Below are 18,012 nucleotides of genomic sequence, written 5' to 3' on the forward strand. Positions count from 1 at the left end.
AGGCTGCAGGCCAAAGTGTGAGGGACTCGAGCAGACACACAGGGACTCCTGGAGAAGTCAGAGAGACTGAAGGAAAACCTGCGGGATCAGGAGCTGGGAACACCTGCCCTCATCTCCCATCTTTTGGCCAAGCATATGTGAGCTGGGACAGGCAGTGAGGCCAAATTCCATAATGCCTGGGAAGTGGCAGGCAGAGGAAGGCAGGAGGCTCCCCAGAGGTGAATTACTGCTGGGATCCCCCAGCTGGGGGAACATGGAGGGCAGAAAATAAAACCTGCACGAGCTCCACACAGCTGCTGACCGACTTTATTACATGACACACAACCCTGCAAGAAACCCTCCTGCATCCCCCATGGCTGCATCCCACTGCATCCACATCCCACTTGGGATGGTGGAGCCAGCCCCTCTCTGCTCCTGGGGACACATATCCCCTCTCTCAGCCCTCACCACGGGCACTGAAGTTGCAGATAAGACACCACTGCCTTAAAAAAAACATTAAGAAAGCATCATGCTAAAAATACCCAAGAGTAGAAATGTTCTGCCTGGGGCAGGCTCAAGCCCTGAGCCCTGCTCCCAGGCAGAGTTAAAATCCAAACCAGAAATAAAACCACAATGGTTTTAAGACTCAAAATCCCAAAGTCCTTGTGGGTCCCTTCTGTCTCCAGCAGGTGCTGGAGCAGGGCCTGGGAGATGAGGGAGCATCAGCAGTGGGGAGCACACACAGCCAGGGCTCTCACTTGTCCAAGCTTGGCCTCTTGAGCAGGGCACTGTACTTGAGGGGGCCACCATCTGCCGTCAGCACCACCTCCACCAGCGTGAAAATGGTGATCACCTTCATCAGGGGAGAGAAAGAGAGAAAAGAGAGTTCAGGCAGCTTGGAATCACACCAAGATTTGCTTAAAGCTGTGTTGGCTTTTGCTGCCTCCATCAGTGCACCCATGAGGAACCAAGGAATAGGGCAGGGTGGATTCAGACAGCTCTGCTGGGGTCCAGGGTGCTCCTAGGGCTGGAGGCAGCATCCTCAAGGGCAACACCACGAACTCTGACACCAACCAGGGCACCCAAACCAACATGAATGAGCCTCCCAAAACATCCTCACTTATCCCAGCCTGATCAGGCCCCACTCTTGCTGTCCACACAGTCTGGGAAGAATTGTGGGCATTTGTGCCCTTGTCTTTGGGTCCCAATCTCCCCTGAAGGCCACCCGTGCCTGCCCTCTCCAGCCGCAGAACCACGTCATCCCTCAATGGAGCTTGGCCAAGAGCCAAGGCTGAGCTGCGGGGAGAAGGGTTTTCCACATGATGCTGAACATTTCATCACCATCCCACAAGGAGGGAACACCCTGCCTGTGCTCCCACAGCGAGAGGAGAGCCAGGAAGGGAGCACAATAGATAAGAGAGATGCAAGGGAACAAAGACCCCAGAAAATTAATCCCTCCTGCTCAGGAACTGCGCTGCTGCTGCCATCTCCCTGCTCCTGTGACCCCAGCTCTTCCTGGGATTGTATGGATGAGAAGTGGGAAGTATTGATCTGGTCTGTCCTTGAGGCACAGTTAAGGGGCTGGCTGGGACATTGGGAAGGGCTGTCCTGGGGTCATGCACAGGCATTTGGGGACTCTGCTTGCTGGAGCCTGTCCCCAAGCCCTGTGCTGTAGCAGGGCTCACTGGGGCCATTTGCTCAGGGCTGGCCCCACGAGAAGCAGGCTCAGAGCTACCAATGTAACCTTGTCCAACCCTTCCCAGCTCATCCAGCGCTGGCTGCTCCAGATCAATCATTCAGAACAGGAAAATCTCATTGAGACAAATGTACCAAAGTGGCCAGTGAGGAGCAACCTGCAGGAAAATCCAATCACAACTGGCTGGCAGAGAGCTGTGGGCTACTGAGCATCAGCCCCTGCCTGCCCCAGCCAGGTGCAGTGCAGGGGGTGGTGTTCAGGGGAAAGCCCCCCACACCTGGGGGAGTCAAAGGGGGAGTATCAGGATTCTCCCTTGCAATCCTGCCTTATCCCTTTGCTGAACTGCCGTGGAACAGCACAATTTGACACCAAATCCTCCGAGTCTTAGATCCACTTCTTACTCCACCCCTGAGTGATGTCCACTGAGACCCTGATCATCTGGAGATCAGAGAGAAATGGGGGCAAATCTGCCCTCTGTGGCAGGGCCAAACAGCCAGCCCAGACCCCAGCACACCTTCTCACTGACATCCTTCCCTGATGCTCCCACTGCCTGGCCAGGCTCAGCTAAACCAGGAGGAGTTTTAGAGACCAGGGGCTGGGGCCAGAGGGCCAGCTGGGGTGCTTGGTGCTGTGGGGTGTCCAGGTGACATCTACCAGAGTTCAGCACAACTCACAGGAATCTGGCTCATCCCAGGGCTGCAGATTTATAAACTCAGGGATGTGCTGGCTTGGAGGATAGCTCAGAGCCTGATCCTATGGGAGAGCTCCAGTGTTTTCTTAGGAGGTGTGGAAGGTTTGTGGAGGAGTTTCCTCTACCAGCTGTTTGCTTAACCAAAATGGGCCCTGCTCATGCTGGGGCATCATTTTTCATCAGTTCCCTGCTAGGGTGTAAGCGATCCCTGCTCCTGTAGGAAAGGGGGAACTGAGGCCACTCCAGGCTGCATCCACAGGGTTTCTCTGAGCCAAGCTGAGAGAGGAAAGCTCAGCTTCAAAGGGAGGGAGGCCTGCAGAAATGTTTGCAGAGCCAGATCCAGCTCTGATCACATCCACCCTGGGAAGAGAAGGACTCTCCAGCACATGCATCACCCCAGCTGGGAGGGTCAGCCCACTCTGTGTCAGGAAACCTGAGTGGGCAAGGATGGCTTGTGCTGGGCTTGGATGGAATTAGGGCTCAAATGCAGAGCCCCTGGAGTGGTGCAGGGAGAGGCTGGGATTGAGCCCCTCAGGCAGAGATTGCAGCAGTCAACACAGCTGGGGTTTTACAGCCATGCCAGACAAAAGCTGGCAAAGAAGCACCACTTAATCAAGCCAGACAAATGTGATTGCTCCACTTGATTGAGTTACCAAGTTAATAGATGACAGGGACACAAGAGAGAGATTTCTAGATGTTGTTAAGCCATTTGAGACTGCATCTCAGGAAGTCTGATTTTAAAAATTTCTCCTAATTGAGGCTCAACCCTGTCACAGGAATGGAAACCCCAAGAAAAAGCCATGTCAGGGGCAAAGAGTGCCAGGATGGGTGGAAGGGTCTGGACAAGAGCTGCCTTAAGCCTGATCTTACTTAACATCTTAATTGATGATCTGGAAGGAGGAAGTAAACAGCATGTTAATTCAATTCCTGGAAAAACCTGAATTGGGAGGCAGGGCACACAGCAGGCAGGGCAGAGACTGAGGGCTGTGGAGGGGTCAGATTGTGAGGGCAGTGATGGGACTGGACTGGATAGCAGAGGAGGCTGAGGTTGAAGCTGGGCTCACTGGGAAAGGGACACAGATAGCAAGACTCTGACACCCTGCGAGGCAAGTCCTGCCTCCCAGACCTGTCCCTGCAGGCATCACAGGACCCACATGTTGCCCACAGCCTCCATGCCAGCCTCATGGTGTTGTGAGCTTGTCCCATGCTGTGGAGATCTTACCTGGGGCACAGATTCCTCCTCCAGCTCCTCTGGTTCCCACAGCAGTGTCAGCTCTGGCTTCTTCCCTGCCTTCTGGAAGCGGAAGTCCACCAAGGGCAGCGCCTGCAGGCAGGGAGAGTGTTGGGAACCTGGCCCCCAGCTCTCCTCCACCTTGCCTGGGGCTGAGGCTGCCTCTGCAGCTCTTCAAAACTGGAATGCAGCAGCCCGTGAGCCTGAGCCTAGCACGTAAATCAGAGGCTGCTGCCATACACCACCAGCCCATATATCACACTCTATGTCCTGTTTAAAGATGTCATTGCCAGACATATAACCAGGTTATTAAGAGAGGATGCTGTCACCAAGTGCAGGTGCTGGCCCACAGCACTGCTGTCACAGCCTCAGATAAACCAGCAGATTAAACAGAATGAAAACGAGCCTCGCTCCCTGTCCTCGCTTCAGATCCATGCTTAACTCTGCTCCCCTGAATCTGCCTTTATTCCTTTGTACCCAGCATGTCACAGGGAGAAGCTGATCCCCAGAGGCTGGGCTGACCCAGACCCCCCAGTCCCTTGTGCCTGCCTGGGCTGAGGGATGGAAGGCAAACCCCAGGAAGGTTCCCGCCCCTCTGGCTGGCCCAGCTTGGGCACAGCTCTGCCTGTTGCAGGACTGGCACAAAAGGGCACCAGGACAGCCACTGTCTGCAGTGATGGCAGGCTGCTGTGGCAAGGCAGCGTTGGCACTGTCTCACACTGGTGAGGCACTTACATTGCAGTAGATGCGCTTCTGGACTCCAAACTTCAGCACCAGGACATCAAAGGCCTTGCTCAGGACACCCATTACCATGGCTTCTGACTCCAGAGGACCACATTCCTGTCAAGAGACAGGGCTGTCACTACACAGCAGATCTCATTCAGCAATCCCCAAGGGGAAACAGTGCCTCTAGTTCCTGGAATCCATCCGTGGTGGTTGCTGAGTGTGTCCTCTCACTGTTTGCCTTTCCTAAAGGCAAGTGGACAGAGACAGCCCCCTGCCCAGATGCACGTAGGCTGATAGGCTGGGCCTTCACAGAGAAATGCAGTGCGAGAAAATAGCCTTGGGTCTTACCCTGACAAAGACAGAGAAGAAGAGGTCAGCACTGAGCTCCTGCACCCTCTTGGAAGCCATCTTCCGGTCATTGCAGTGATCTGCCTGCTTCTGGATGGCCTCTTTCTCCATTTTGATGGGGGATCTGGCACCTGCGAAGGGCACAAGTGACAACAACATGCCCATGCTCCCTCCTGCTAGAGAGCCAGGCGGTGGCCCTGTCCCAGGGCCCAGGCGAGCAGCACGCACCGAGCGAGGCGGAGAGCAGGCGGTGCACCACGATGTCGGCGTAGCGGCGGATGGGGGACGTGAAGTGAGTGTAGAAGGGCACGTTCAGGGCGTAGTGGTGGAAGAGGGTCTCGTCATGCAGGACGCCAGTGCAGAAGTAGAGAGCCATCTGAAAGGGGGAGAAACCAGGGAAGGGTGTGAGCAAGGGTGGTGCCATGAGGCTGGAGGGGTCAGGCTCTGTGAGACACCTTCTGAACCCCTCCTGTCTGCTGGTGGTCCTTCACCTGCTGCTCCATTTGGGCTGCACAGGCACTGCAGAAACTCTGCACAGAATAAAAGGGGCAAAGCCACTGCCGGGAGCTGCTGGCTGCCAGCTGTCCCTGCCTGGCCCCAAGGACTGCATCACCTCATGGGTCTAAGCAACTTCCTACTTCTGCTCAGGCCCCGGGACTCATTTGCCTTCCTCTCATCTTCCAGGGGAGAGCCCAGCTTGTTCTGCACCCACATCAGATGCTCTTTGGTGCTGGGTCTGGCTGCAGGCTTTACACACCCACTGTGCTTGCCTGGAGAACACTGGGGGCAGGTATGAGTGGCTTCCAAGGAGGAGAGACAGCCCTGCTGTTATCCCTGCTGCTCCATCCCACCAAGACAGCTGGGGAGCTGAGTGGCTGACCCGCCCATCCAAACCAACACCAGGGCAGCAGCAGCACCCCTGCTCAGCAGCCTCTTCAGCAGGAACCGCTCCCGTGTCACCCCTGCTACCCCACAGGTTACAGCTTTTATTTTTACATCTGTGAAACACCAGCTCTTGGGGCTGGGAAAACACTGGGGGCTGGGCCCAGGCGGGGAGGGGAGGCTCTGCAGGTCAGGGGGGTGGCGGCGGGGTCACAGCACAGTGGCGATTGAATGAACCCATTTAAAAATAAGAGCAAGTGATTTTAAAAAAACAGGAGTAGCCAGCTCTGATTACAGAGCCGTCCTGGGATCCTTGGTTTGGGCAGCTGTATCCTCCACTCTGCAGGCCAGTGGCGCAGCCAGCTCCTGCTGAGCAGCAACGCACTGATCCGGGCAAGTAAATAGAGCAGGTTAAAAAAAGCAGCATCAGTCCCAGCCTTATTATGAGACCCAAGAGCTGGGATAGGAGCTGTGGTGGCTGCCAATTTCCACAACCCAGAATTAAATTGTTTCTGATGGACTCCACGAAGTACGGTCTCCACTCAATTAGCTCAGCTCCCACAGAATGAAGCTGGGCAGGGAGACACACTGAGCTCCAGAGGCTGCTGGGGGGGGAGGAGTGCCCTGGTGCTGACAGACAGCACAGAAGCACAGGGAGCTTCCAGGCACTTCTGCCAGGCTTCTGGGCAGAAGGCAGGAAAGTCCCTACAAAGCAAGGCAGGCAAAAAGCAGAACACCAGTCAAAATCCCTGCTTTGAGAAAGACACTGGGAAAGGCTTATCCCTGCCCTATGCCCAGCAGTGTTCCAAATTATACCCCACCTTGTTTAAAGTTAGAAAAGATGCTGAAGGTCTTGTGCTGCTTGCTGTTGTCTGGGGCACTTTGCCTTAATTAATATACTGGCCACTGTGGGGTCCAGCACCATTTTGGACACCTTTTTGGCAGCCCACGGCCCTCATCTACATTTGCAGCAGCTTGAGTATCCCAGCAAAAATAGTCCCCTAGGCCATGGCAGGGCTGCAGCTTGCAGGGAGCCCAGTCCAGTGTGTATCTGACACGCATCCTCACCACTGGGACAGCACAACCCATCAGCCTGGCATGAAGCAGATGTTTTCTCATTAACAGATTTGACTCACAAGAAGTCTCAAATCCCCAGTTTGCTGCAATCCCCGGAGAACTGCAAGGAGCCTGGAAATAAATCAGCCCCAGCCAAGCAGGGGCAGCTTTGCTTTCACGGACAGATTGAATCCCCGAGTGACTGAGCCCCTGAAAAATGGTGTGTCGCTGCTCCTTCATCTGTTACAAGGCTCCTGGCATGCCAATCCAGGCATTCCCTCAGGCACACACATTACCAGTTGCTTCCCATCTCCCTCCTCCTGCAAGAGGCTGATGTCTTGACCACCAGCACGCAGTGAAGAGGGAAGACACAGGCTTGGCAGGACCAGGGGCTAAACCTGTGGACAGGTTGTTTAGGCTGATTTAGCTGAAGCCTTGTCCCTGAAGCATCAGCTTTATCACTGGGAGCTGTGACATGTGCAGGGATACAGGTGACATCTCAGTGCCTCGACCAGACGGCCTCGCTGCACCATCTGTCACAGCAATGGCCCAGCCCTCACCACCAGCCTGGGACCCTCAGAGGCTGTGCTCTGCAGCTGCCAGCACTCAAATCTGTCCTCTCCCCCATGAGGGACCATGACATCCAGCAGGATGGGGCTGGTTCTTCCATCTGCTCTCATGATGGTGGCAGACAGCAAAAAATTGCTCCTCTCAGGGAAAGCTCCTTCCTCCTGGAAGCTGTTTGCCCCTTTCCAAGTGTTTTGCCTGTAATGGGAGTGTGCCAGGCAGCAGGTTTGCCACGTATGGGTGGACTGCACAGCACACCTGAACACACAGGCACCTTTGTCTTCTGATGACGGAATGAGACTAATTCCTGCCAAAATCATGTCCTGTGGAAACATCTCCTTTAAAAGTGCATCTTTCTCTGTCTGATATCTAATCTGTACAAGACTTCATCTTCAAAACCTTGATAGCTCTTTCATGTAATGAAATCTAACATATTCACAAAGCTAAATCCTAATGAGACCCACTGTGTGGTATCTGAAAGCACTCCCACCATTTCTCCAACCACAGTCTCAGGAAACCACAACAGCAAGATCTCAGCAAGTCTGTGAGTCCCCAAAAGCCCATCTCCCCCTTAGTGCCACTGCAGAACTTTCTCCTTCCTTATCCATCCTGCTCAGCAGCCAGGCTTGCTCCATGTGCTGCTACTGGCAAAGCCCAGCCTTGTGCCACAGTCAGCAGCATCAGAGAGGGACTCAAAGGAACTTATGTCAGCAATGCACCTTCCACCAGGAAAGGAGGATGTGACAGAAGGGACCAGGGTAACCCAAAGCAGGATATGGAATCTGGGACAACACATCCAGCTCCAAAGGACACTCCCTGCTCTTTACAAAGCAGCCCTCCTGAGCTGGACACACACGAGAGGGTGATTTACTAAATGGCCTCATGCCCCAGCCCCAGTTGCAAACAAGCATTAAGTCCCGGAAACACAGCAGGACTTCAGGCAACTGCTAATGAGTAAATGAAGCAAATAAGCTAATTACCAGAGTGACAGTCAAGTGAATGATGTTGGGAAGATGATTCATTCCTGCAGCGATAAGCAGGCCACAGCAGAGAGATCATTTCAGGAACGTGCCCCGTCTCCCCACAGGGTAGGACTTTCCTCAGAAGAGGTTGTGCCGTGCCCAGCTGCAAATGCAGCTCATGCCTCACAAAAACTTTTTATGATGGTGATAAACACCCAAGTAAGTGTCCTGAGCTACAGATGCACCAAACATGACAACTGGTGTGAGCAGCACAAGCCTCCATTGCAGAGACCATCAAAAAAAACCACCTGGGCTGGGGGGAGACTGAAGGGTTTCCAGAACCTTCCTTCTTCCAAGAGCAGGTACCAGACTGTGCTTATGACCAGCTGCACACCCTTACTCTTAACTCCTTCTTTGGACCAATTGGGATACCATGATGTGAAGAAATGGCACAAACATGAACCATGGAGCCCACCACCAGCTGTTCACAGGGCCCTCATGAGTCTGCTAACAGCCCTCATGCAACTTCAAGGGTGAAATATCCCAGCCAGTAATTACAGGGACACTGTGGGCAGTGAGGAAAGACTCAGCCAGACTTTGCCATCCAGTGAAGCTTTGCTGCTCAAGGGATACTCCCACTGCCAGCTGCACAGGGCTGGAGGCACTGGAGAAGCTGCTGGCAGACCTGGAACACCACATTCAGTATTCATTCACTCCCTCTGTGTGCAACAACCAGCCTGGCAACTCAGAAGGGGCGAGGGTTGAAGACAGAGCCACAGCAGAAAGCTACAAGCAGACATGCCTGACAGCACAGCATTGTCTCACCTGCATGGGCCTGGAGAACATGTAGGTCAGCACTTCTTTCCTTGCTCTGGAATATTTGTCAGCACCAAATGTTTCACTTAAGCTTTTCTGGAGGAGAAAAGAGAGAACATTCACTGTTGGCATGGTCTGGTGGTAAAGGGACCCAGACAGACCATACTGGTGCTAACAGCAGTAACTGGTGTGTTAGCAGCCTGTCAAAGCCAAATTCTCCTTTTTCCTGGAAATCCCCTTGTAAGCCAAAGGGTGCACATGAAACTGGGCTTTGCTGTGGTCCCAGCAGCCCCAGTAGGACTGCATACACAGTCCTGAGCACTGGCTCTCTTCCTGGGGTCAGTGGCAGGGAGCACCAGGGCATGGGGACTGCTGGCTCTGCCCCCAGCGTGACAGAGAGGCTGTAAACCCTCCCCTGACCCGTGCCTGGCTCCCATCCAGCTCCTGAGAACTTCAGCACACGGACTAATGGGACTCTGGGGAGACATGGATATGGGAGGTCACTGCCTGGGGGGAGCAGTGAGGAAGGGCTGGAGGGTTCAAAGTGCAGCAGAGGAGCTGAGTGAGCAGCCTTGCATCTGCTGATATAGGCTGGGCACAGCCAGCAAGGAGGGAAAGCAGTCCCAGCTGATGGCGGGGCGTGTGGGAGGCCGGCGGGGATGGGATTAATGGAGGATTATCCACAGTCCAGTCGTGGTGAGTAAAGAAAATCCTGAAAGCTGCACGGTGCTGTTCAGCTGGAGTTCAGCCTCAGGACATGCTCAGCAGAGGAGTGGCTGGATACTGGCGCTGGCTGCACCTGACCTTTCCCAGCACTGCTCTCCAGTCCTTCCCAGTCACCCCACTCCCCACCCTGCCCTCCCTGAGACCTGCAGCTGCCCAGACAGAAACAGCCCCATGCAGACCTACTTTCCTTGTGCTCTGGAGCAAATTCCCTGCCTAGGACCCGCCCAGAGAAGGAAATACAGGTGTCCCAGTGAGTGCTCCTGCACTGAAACAACCTTCCCATTGCAGGGAGGGCAGTGCAGGGGTCACTTCCAAGATCCTTCCCACCCTGCTCTAACCTCTGTGCACAACAATAACGTGATCAGTACAGTGAGGGAGGTGTTTTGTTTTGGCATGGCATAGCTGTCAGCTGTGCTTGGGCAGAGAGGGCCAGGGAATAAAGCACAGGCTGCCACGAACACGCCATCACGCAGCTGCCCACCCGTGGCCCCACGGCCCTGCCAGGCCAGCGCACTCACATGCAGGGTCCCCGCGCTGCTGAAGTCGATGTCGAGGCCGACTTGGTTGCAGAAGTCCATGAGGTCTTTCAGCAGCTTGGTCTGGGGCGGGGGGTGGCGGCGCAGGAAGGCCTGCTCGGGGAAGGAGCGGTAGATCTGATGGGCCACGGCCATGTTTGCCAGCAGCATGAACTCTTCCACCAGCCTGCAGCACGAGAAAAACAACCCCAGGCCCGGGTTACACAGGGGAAGCCCCTGGGAAGCCAAGCCAGTCCACAGTGATGGGAACTAATACGACACAGGGGGACAGGGGAGCAGCTTCTAGCTGCTGACATAAGCACAGATTAGCTGTGAGACTGCAGCAAATCCCCCCCAAATTCTCACTCTCTAGTGGAGGTTTCCCCAGGGACTCAGAGTAAGCTGTCCTGCTGGCGCAGACAAGCAGAAGTCAGTGATAAATTGACAGCTTAAATTAGGATAAAATAATCTCCCTTTAGGTCATTTTATCTCCTGAAACGCTTGACAAGCAAAACAAACGCCGTGCAAGAGATAGCACAGAAAACAAACACACATCTCTGTCTTCCTGGGCCAGAGCAAACAGCATCTCACTCACTCCCCCATCCCCAGCTCAGCATGTGTGGTCAGGCCCAGGCACCAAGCCCTGCCCCACACCAGCCTGCCACCCACAGCACCACACAGCACTGTCCCCAGGCAGGACAAGCCACCAGCGCTGCTCCAGCATCCATGAGAGGCAAGGACTCCACAGGCTCCTCCACACAATCTCCAGAGTGCTGGGTTGTTCCTCACTTTCCATCTCTGAATGTACATACATTGAATGCAAACCTCTGGGGTTGCACCGTGCTCAGGAAAGCAATCCCCACACTAGAGACCATCTTTGGTGTGTGTACGAGCTGTGCTACCAGTGGCAGGGCTGTGCCACAGGGGACTTGTTTAACTGGGCTTGATAAGCAAGAGATGTGCTTAACTGGGCTTCCTGCTATTTCCTGCATGTATTCCCAGGGCTCCCAACTGGTGCTAATTGCCAAAAAAGATAATAGATTTACAGAAGTAACCTCATCCTCCCAGCAATGCCTGAGTGAGCTATTGCTGATTGTGCCAGCTCAGCCTTGTTGCTCCTGCAGGCAGAGCAGTGATTTTGCAGGACTGGCTGGGGGACCATGGCTGTAGCCAGTGTTCCTGCAGCTCCCAGCCCTGGCCACTGTTGGGGAGACTGGCCAGGTGAGATGTGCAGGGTGCTGCTCTCCTGGGGTACTCCTACAGCAGTCATATATTCTCAGCCTGGGAGTACTTGCCAAGAACTAGAAAGAGAAAGGAAATAAAGACAAGCCTGGAGGAGAAATAAGCACCTGACAGTGATCATCAGCAGTAGAAATATTAGTCTTTAATGGGAAGGAGCTCCCTTATTAAGAGCCCTGTGGATTCTCACAGAGGGTTTTGTGCCAGAGGCCAACACTTCAGGCCCCACAGGGAGGGCAGGAGGGACATCCTGGCCCAGGGGCAGTGTGGGCAGGGCAGGAGCAGCACGGTCTAAATGGGAATGGGCTGCCTGCCTTGTCCCCTGGAACATGTGCCCATGGGGACATGCTACCAAAGGCCAAGGGCTGGGTCGCAGGTGGGCAATGCTGAGCAGGGTCAGGACTCCTGAGGGGCCACTTCCAAGAGGGCTGAGCCAGGCTCTTGCTGTTCCTGTGCAGCAGAACCGGCAGATGGCAACCTCGGTCCCTCTATGGCCACCGGCTCCGGGGGGCCCGGGACAGCGTGGCCCGGGGACACTGGGCACTCCGGCCGTGGGACAGCCAGTGGCAGCCAGCGGGTTACAGCATGGCCATCCCCATCTCCTGAGAGTGGGGACACGCCACCCTTACCGAGCGGCACGTGGGGAGCAGTGGCCTGAGGACAGGACAGGTGATGCCAGCCCATGAGAAGCCCTTTCTGCCCGAGCCAGGTCCCAGCGAGGCACAGAAAACAGGGCAGACTGCAAAAGGCTGCACCTCTCCTTCCCATGGGCTTTGGAGCAAGCAAAGAGGGAGGCATTTCCAGCATTAATCTCAGCTACACAGATGCAGGCTGGGGCAAAGGCTGGCCATGGAGTCCCCCTGCATCTCCCTTGAACAGCAGCCTCTGTGGAAGGAGATGCAAGCCCATTTTTAAAGACAAAGCAATAAACACCTGTGAATAAAACCTCCTCTTTGTCACAGGCAACACATGCTCATTGCATGTCCCAGAGATGAACACTATGAACAAATGCTGCAGCAGACCCTGGTGTTTCCTCCTGAGCACTGGAGTGTAAACCCTTCATCTCTCATCTACAGTGACACCTTTGGCTGGATGCAATTTCCACCTGATTATTAAGTTCTGCATTTTGTTTTATCCTTGTGTGGCTTGGGCTTTTACAATTTCCAGAAGATATCCTTGCTCTGATGTTGTAGGTACTGAATGCAAGCTCATACCTGAGCACCTCTTGCCAGGGATGCTTTTATTCTTGAAGTAAAACTAACAGCACATACTACCCACTCTGCTCTGCAAAATCCCATCCTGGGAAGCACCCAGGAGCTTTGCACCCATGACAGGGTGTGCAGGATGTGACCATGGATATTCAGAATTGAAAAGCTACTCTTGCTTTCTCACCCAAAGGCAGAGGCAGGCTCTGGGAGAGGCATCTGCAGTTCAGGTTTTCAAAGGTAACATGGATAAGGTTGGGCACTGTTCTATATCTGGGCGAAAAAGGTCTGCTGGGTTGGTTTGTGTAAGCTCAGGGTAACAAACCAGAGTGCCCTGGAAAGGCTGCAATGCCCTGATGCCAAAACCCCCTGCAGGCACAGAGGGTCCTATATCTGGGCGAAAAAGAAGCCCAGGATCTGCTGGGTTGGTTTGTGTAAGCTCAGGGTAACAAACCAGAGTGCCCTGGAAAGGCTGCAATGCCCTGATGCCAAAACCCCCTGCAGGCACAGAGGGTCCTTCCCAGCTCTGGATCACTGTGGGATCATAGGGGGTTGATGCCAAAACCCCCTGCAGGCACAGAGAGTCCTTCCCAGCTCTGGATCACTGTGGGATCATAGATCTGCTCCCCAAATGCACCCTGCTGCAGCAGTCCTGCAAGCTTGAAAGGGAAGAGTGTGGGGCTGCTCTGTAACTCCTAGTCAGATTTGTTCTAAACGTCAGGAGTTCAGGGAAAGAAAAGCAGCTTCTAGTAGGCATAAGTCACAGCTGGGGTAATCCAGAGCATGTGAGAGCTGCCAGGGTCAGAGGGAACAGGCTGGGGACAGTGAAGGAGCTGGCACCTGTGCCTGGAGCTAAGCCACACTACCTCTTCCAGCAGAGCAAAGGGGTCTGGGGCTTAGGACACAGACAGGAGACAAGATCTGCATGAGGCAGCTCAATGTGGTGACCTCACTGCACCCGAAAGGAAAACCTTGATCCCAAGAGGAGCTCACACTGAGACTGCATGGGATGTTGGTGACTCAGGAGGATGAGCCAGGGCTAGGACTGCCCATGAAACCAGCAAGGCTTCCAGTGCTGAGGAGCTGGAGGGCACAGCAAAGCTGCTGCCTTCCTGCCCTCCCCACATGGCCTTTCAGTTGCACTTTTAGCTCATGTTCTCACCAGGGCTTCAACTAAGCAATCACTACACTGTGGCTTGGAGAAAAGCAATGGATGCTGAGGCTGGTGGGAGCAGAGGTTGGCTGGCAGTGCATGGACCCAACCCAGGGGCTGCTGCTGATGCTGCTGGGAGCTGTGCTGAAGCCCTGCTAACTTGTCAGCAGGTCAAACGACAAGAGGTTTTGGGGTTTCTGTGGGTTTTTTCCTTAAAACAGCCCAGCTTGGAGTCTGGCTCAGTGCAGCTGGCAGACAGGAGTACAAAGAAAAATATTTAATGGCTAAAAAAACGGAGACAGAAAGACTGGTCCATCTGAACGCGCGCTGAATGAATCCCATGTGAAATGCATTCTAACGCCATCACTGCAGTTTCCTCTGGATTAGCTGAGCTATCCTTGGCTCCTGGCTCCATAAAATCCCATAAACAATCTGATCTGAACTTTTGCCCTTTCTGTGCTGATGTGAGGTTTCCTCTGCCATCCCACAGACAGAGCTAGGGGTCAACAGGTGGCTGTCCCTCCCATAGGTGCCTGCAGATCCCGGCCGTCCTGCTAACCACGCTGCAGGAGGGATGGGATGGCTTTTGAGCCCTGTAAAATGTACATCTCCTGTCAGCTCTTGCATTTCCAAACCTGTTCCATGCATCACTTAACATGTGCACATACAAGGGCAAGGAGAGGGAGGGATGGGATGGCTTTTGAGCTCTGTAAAATGTACATCTCCTGTCAGCTCTTTCAATATCCAGATTTTGCTTATGAGTTATGTGGATGAAACTCATCCTCAGTCTGCCTTATGCAAGAGGCCAGCTGGAGTGTAGAGCTCACACTCACCTGAGTTTCCAATGTGACCAAGGCATGCCAGTGCCTAAACCTCACCAACTTCTGGGGAGATTTCAAGCTCCTGAGATGTTCTCAAACACAAGTACTGGTGCTTTTCAAAGTATTTTTGATAGTCATAGCTTCTGTAGGAAAACAGTCACCTATGAAACCATCCAGCTGAAGAGGACTGATGACATCTCAATTACATCCCCAAACTCAAGCTAGTGGGATGTAATTCCTCCCAGACAACTCCGGCCAGTGCCAAACATCTATGGGATGTGGAAAGAGGAGCTACACATTCAGACCCTTGACCTGGTTTAGTGTCAGCATTACTATTTGCTCCATTAAATGTTAGGTAGACCCTTCCCAATCTCCAGACAGCAACCTTGAAAAACTTCTGATGCCCTCAGCAAGTTTGTTTGGTTGATGGCAAATAAAATAATGGTTTCTCATGGCAAATCTGCAAAGAGAGGCAGGGCAAGTAAAATGCCTATTTGGCTGCTTGTCTCCATGGCAATGCAGCTAGGCTGCACAGCAGCCATCGAAGTGCCCACTCTCCCTGATTAACTTGACAAATGACATTAGCTAAGAAGGGTTTGCTGAAAGGGAGAGACAAGGAGTACTTTGTGTGCAATCCAGTAAGTGCAGGAAGGAAGCAGGCAGCTTCCTTAAAGCAAAAGGACACTAAAACACCTGCTGTTCCAGCAGGGTAACAGACCCAGGGGCTCAGAGCAAAGGGCAGTGAGGTGGGGCTGGACAGATGAGCACAGCTGTTCCCCTGTAATGCCTTCTACACCTCCATCCCCTCCTACAAGATGTAACTGATGGGTATATCCAGGTGTTGGAAGAGTTATCACAGCTGAGGTGTGAGAGATAAACCCAAATCACCACACAGCTCTTCCATGGCAGGGTTCTTTGCTTTTGATGGGCTGGAGAAGCTGGTCTTTTCTTCACGTGTAGCTCATTGTGGACACCTGCTCCCAAAAGGATGGAGCTGAACTGTTCTGAGCTGCAGTCTGAGCCCCCCTTCCAATGGTGGTCCCTCTGGCTGGGTGAGCTGCCACCAAGCAAATCCCCAGCATTTTTCCAGCAGCTCAGACTAGAGCCAAATATGACCAACCTCTTCTACAAGGGTTACCAAACTTCTTTCTCCTAACCCATCACAATATCTCATCTGCTCCTCTCCACCTTCACTTCCTCTTATAGCACACACTCCCTCCAACAAAAGAAACAAGACTTCTGCTATTCAAATTTCTTCCCATCTGTGGATAAATTTACTATCCTGAAGCACAGGTTAGTGCTTCAACCTGCAGTCAAAGGCCTCTTGTTTCTCAATGGATAAATTTACTATCCCAGATCAGCACAGGTTAGTGCTTCAACCTGCAGTCAAAGGCCTCTTGTTTCTCAGCCCATATCTGTGTCCCTGCCTCAGTGGTGTCCAGCTCCATGCTGGGTCCAAGCAGGGTTAGAAGAGTATAGCTTTGACAGCATCACTTTTGAACCAAACAGTGTCATGGAAGGCTGGTGCTGAGAAAGGCAGCCCTGATGTATCTGTGTGTGTCTGAGAGAGCTCTAAAGACACTGATGGATTTATGTGCCCTTGCTAAGGGCAGTACGCTGCTGGGAGGCCCTGCTCTCTGCTGGCTTGGAAGGGATTTTTGTTACAGCACAATCTCATACCAAACAGGAGATCTGCAGCCACCCCCTGTGAATGGGACTCTAAATCCTGCTGCATTCACCCACAGTCACCTTCCACAGAAGGCTGCAAATAGTCCTGTTCACATCCAACAGAAGCAGCATCAGCTGAAGGAAAACAGCAAAGAAACAGCACCACGGCTCAACCAACAAACCCTCTCCAAAGGTGTTAGGTCCAAAGATGCTGGATGTGGTATGACTTTTTCTTCCTTAAATTGTGTTCGCTTATTTTTGATTACAGCTCTTCCATGAAGCACAGGAACTTGAGAGGTTTCTATAAAAGCTCTTCTAAAACCAACATTAGCTAATCCCACATCTCCTGAGAGTGCAGCCAATGACACAATTATGCTCTTTGGTGAATGGCTGGGCCAGCACTTGCAAGGGCTCTTTTCCATGCAAAATTATGCAAGAACAGAGTGCTGTTTTCTTGGTGACACTCTGCCTATCCAACAAACAGGAGCATCTTCAGCCATCCACTCTGGAACAGCACTGCTGCCTAAGAGCCATGAAAATCAAATCCCCTATTATCCAAAAAAAAAGGATTACAGTGTTACATATGAGCCTTGCAATGTTGGTGTGGAGCTCCTGTTGCCAATGACAGTTGCCAAAAGACCAAAAGACCTACTTTTTTTTTGAAAGAAAAAGTAGTAAAAGGCAAGAACACTGGCGGTTCCTGGCTTGATGAAAGTCATTTGTGCTCCTCTCACAGCTAGCAGTAGCCTTGTACAAAGCATAGCTGAATAATAGAATTACTCCACTTTCTGAGATTGCTCAATTAACTCTTGGTTAAAACTGCTACCATTGAAACTTGATGAGAATAGCAGCTCTGAGGCAGTTTTAGATTCATTTCTTACTAAGCTAGAATAGCTTTTCCCTATAATGAACACCCTTTCCGGGGTATAAAGAATGCCCTTTATATTAGCTATGGTGCTTTCTCAGTAATAGATGCCTACAACACAAATGCATGGGAGGGCTCTCTGAATACAAATGTCACTTATGGACCACTCTCACACCTTGAGGCTGGAAATGCCACAAGACTGCTCTCTTTGCTTTATCCAAATTATCTGTGGTACAGTGGAAAACTGTTTTAAGTTCTCAATGCTGACGCTGGACTCCTGAAGGCATTTGGCATGATTGAGAATTAATTGCTTAAAGCCTGATGTACTGGTTTGCACACAGGGATTAAGACTGCTAGAAAAACCTCAGCCATTTGCCTGAGTTTCTTTGAAATTATCAACACCACTTTGCAGCCCTGTTAAATGAAATTGCTGACTACATCTGGCAGCACAGCGTCAGGCCAGACGTCGCAGTGCTGGATGGCACAAACGGCCACAGAGCCTTTGGGACCTCTTGGCTCTCAGCTGTGTGGGTGGAAAATGCCCCTTGCTCAGCCTGGATCTTCTGACCCTCATCTGTGGTTCATCTGGAAGGGATAAAGTCAACACTGGCCTGTCCTACCATCCTCCCTCCTGTCTTGACTCAAATGGGAAAGGAGGCATCCTCGGACTGAAGTGTTGGTGCTGCAGAGGACACAGTCACTGCGGGCTGCGCCTCTTCATTAAAGGTTAATATGACTGCAGTCTGCTCCTTTTCATGCTAATTGGTGACAACCTTCAGACTCCTGGCGTGGTGCTCAAGTGCCCCTCTGTGCCAAAACAGTCTTCAGCTGCTGTGGGCCAGGGATGAAAGCTTAGACCTGCACGC

At 52.7% G+C, this 18,012-nt stretch overlaps 1 protein-coding gene across 2 annotated transcripts in view; it reads right to left on the reverse strand.

Annotated features, from left to right (window-relative positions):
• Positions 1-288: 288 nt before the first annotated feature.
• The window catches only part of DIS3L2 (DIS3 like 3'-5' exoribonuclease 2), a 181,269-nt gene continuing 163,545 nt past the window's right edge, over positions 289-18,012 (reverse strand). For both annotated transcript variants that reach the window (XM_039713783.1, XM_039713782.1), the window contains 7 exons: positions 10,199-10,382; positions 8,964-9,050; positions 4,900-5,047; positions 4,672-4,802; positions 4,333-4,437; positions 3,589-3,690; positions 289-832 (listed from right to left, as the gene is read on the reverse strand). In XM_039713783.1, coding sequence (XP_039569717.1) covers positions 734-832; positions 3,589-3,690; positions 4,333-4,437; positions 4,672-4,802; positions 4,900-5,047; positions 8,964-9,050; positions 10,199-10,382 — 856 coding nt within the window. In that variant the 3' untranslated portion in view covers positions 289-733. The remainder of the gene's footprint in view (positions 833-3,588; positions 3,691-4,332; positions 4,438-4,671; positions 4,803-4,899; positions 5,048-8,963; positions 9,051-10,198; positions 10,383-18,012) is intronic.

The sequence above is a fragment of the Passer montanus genome, unplaced genomic scaffold (assembly GCF_014805655.1).
Source record: "Passer montanus isolate IOZ18808 unplaced genomic scaffold, ASM1480565v1 scaffold29, whole genome shotgun sequence".
NCBI lineage: Eukaryota > Metazoa > Chordata > Aves > Passeriformes > Passeridae > Passer > Passer montanus.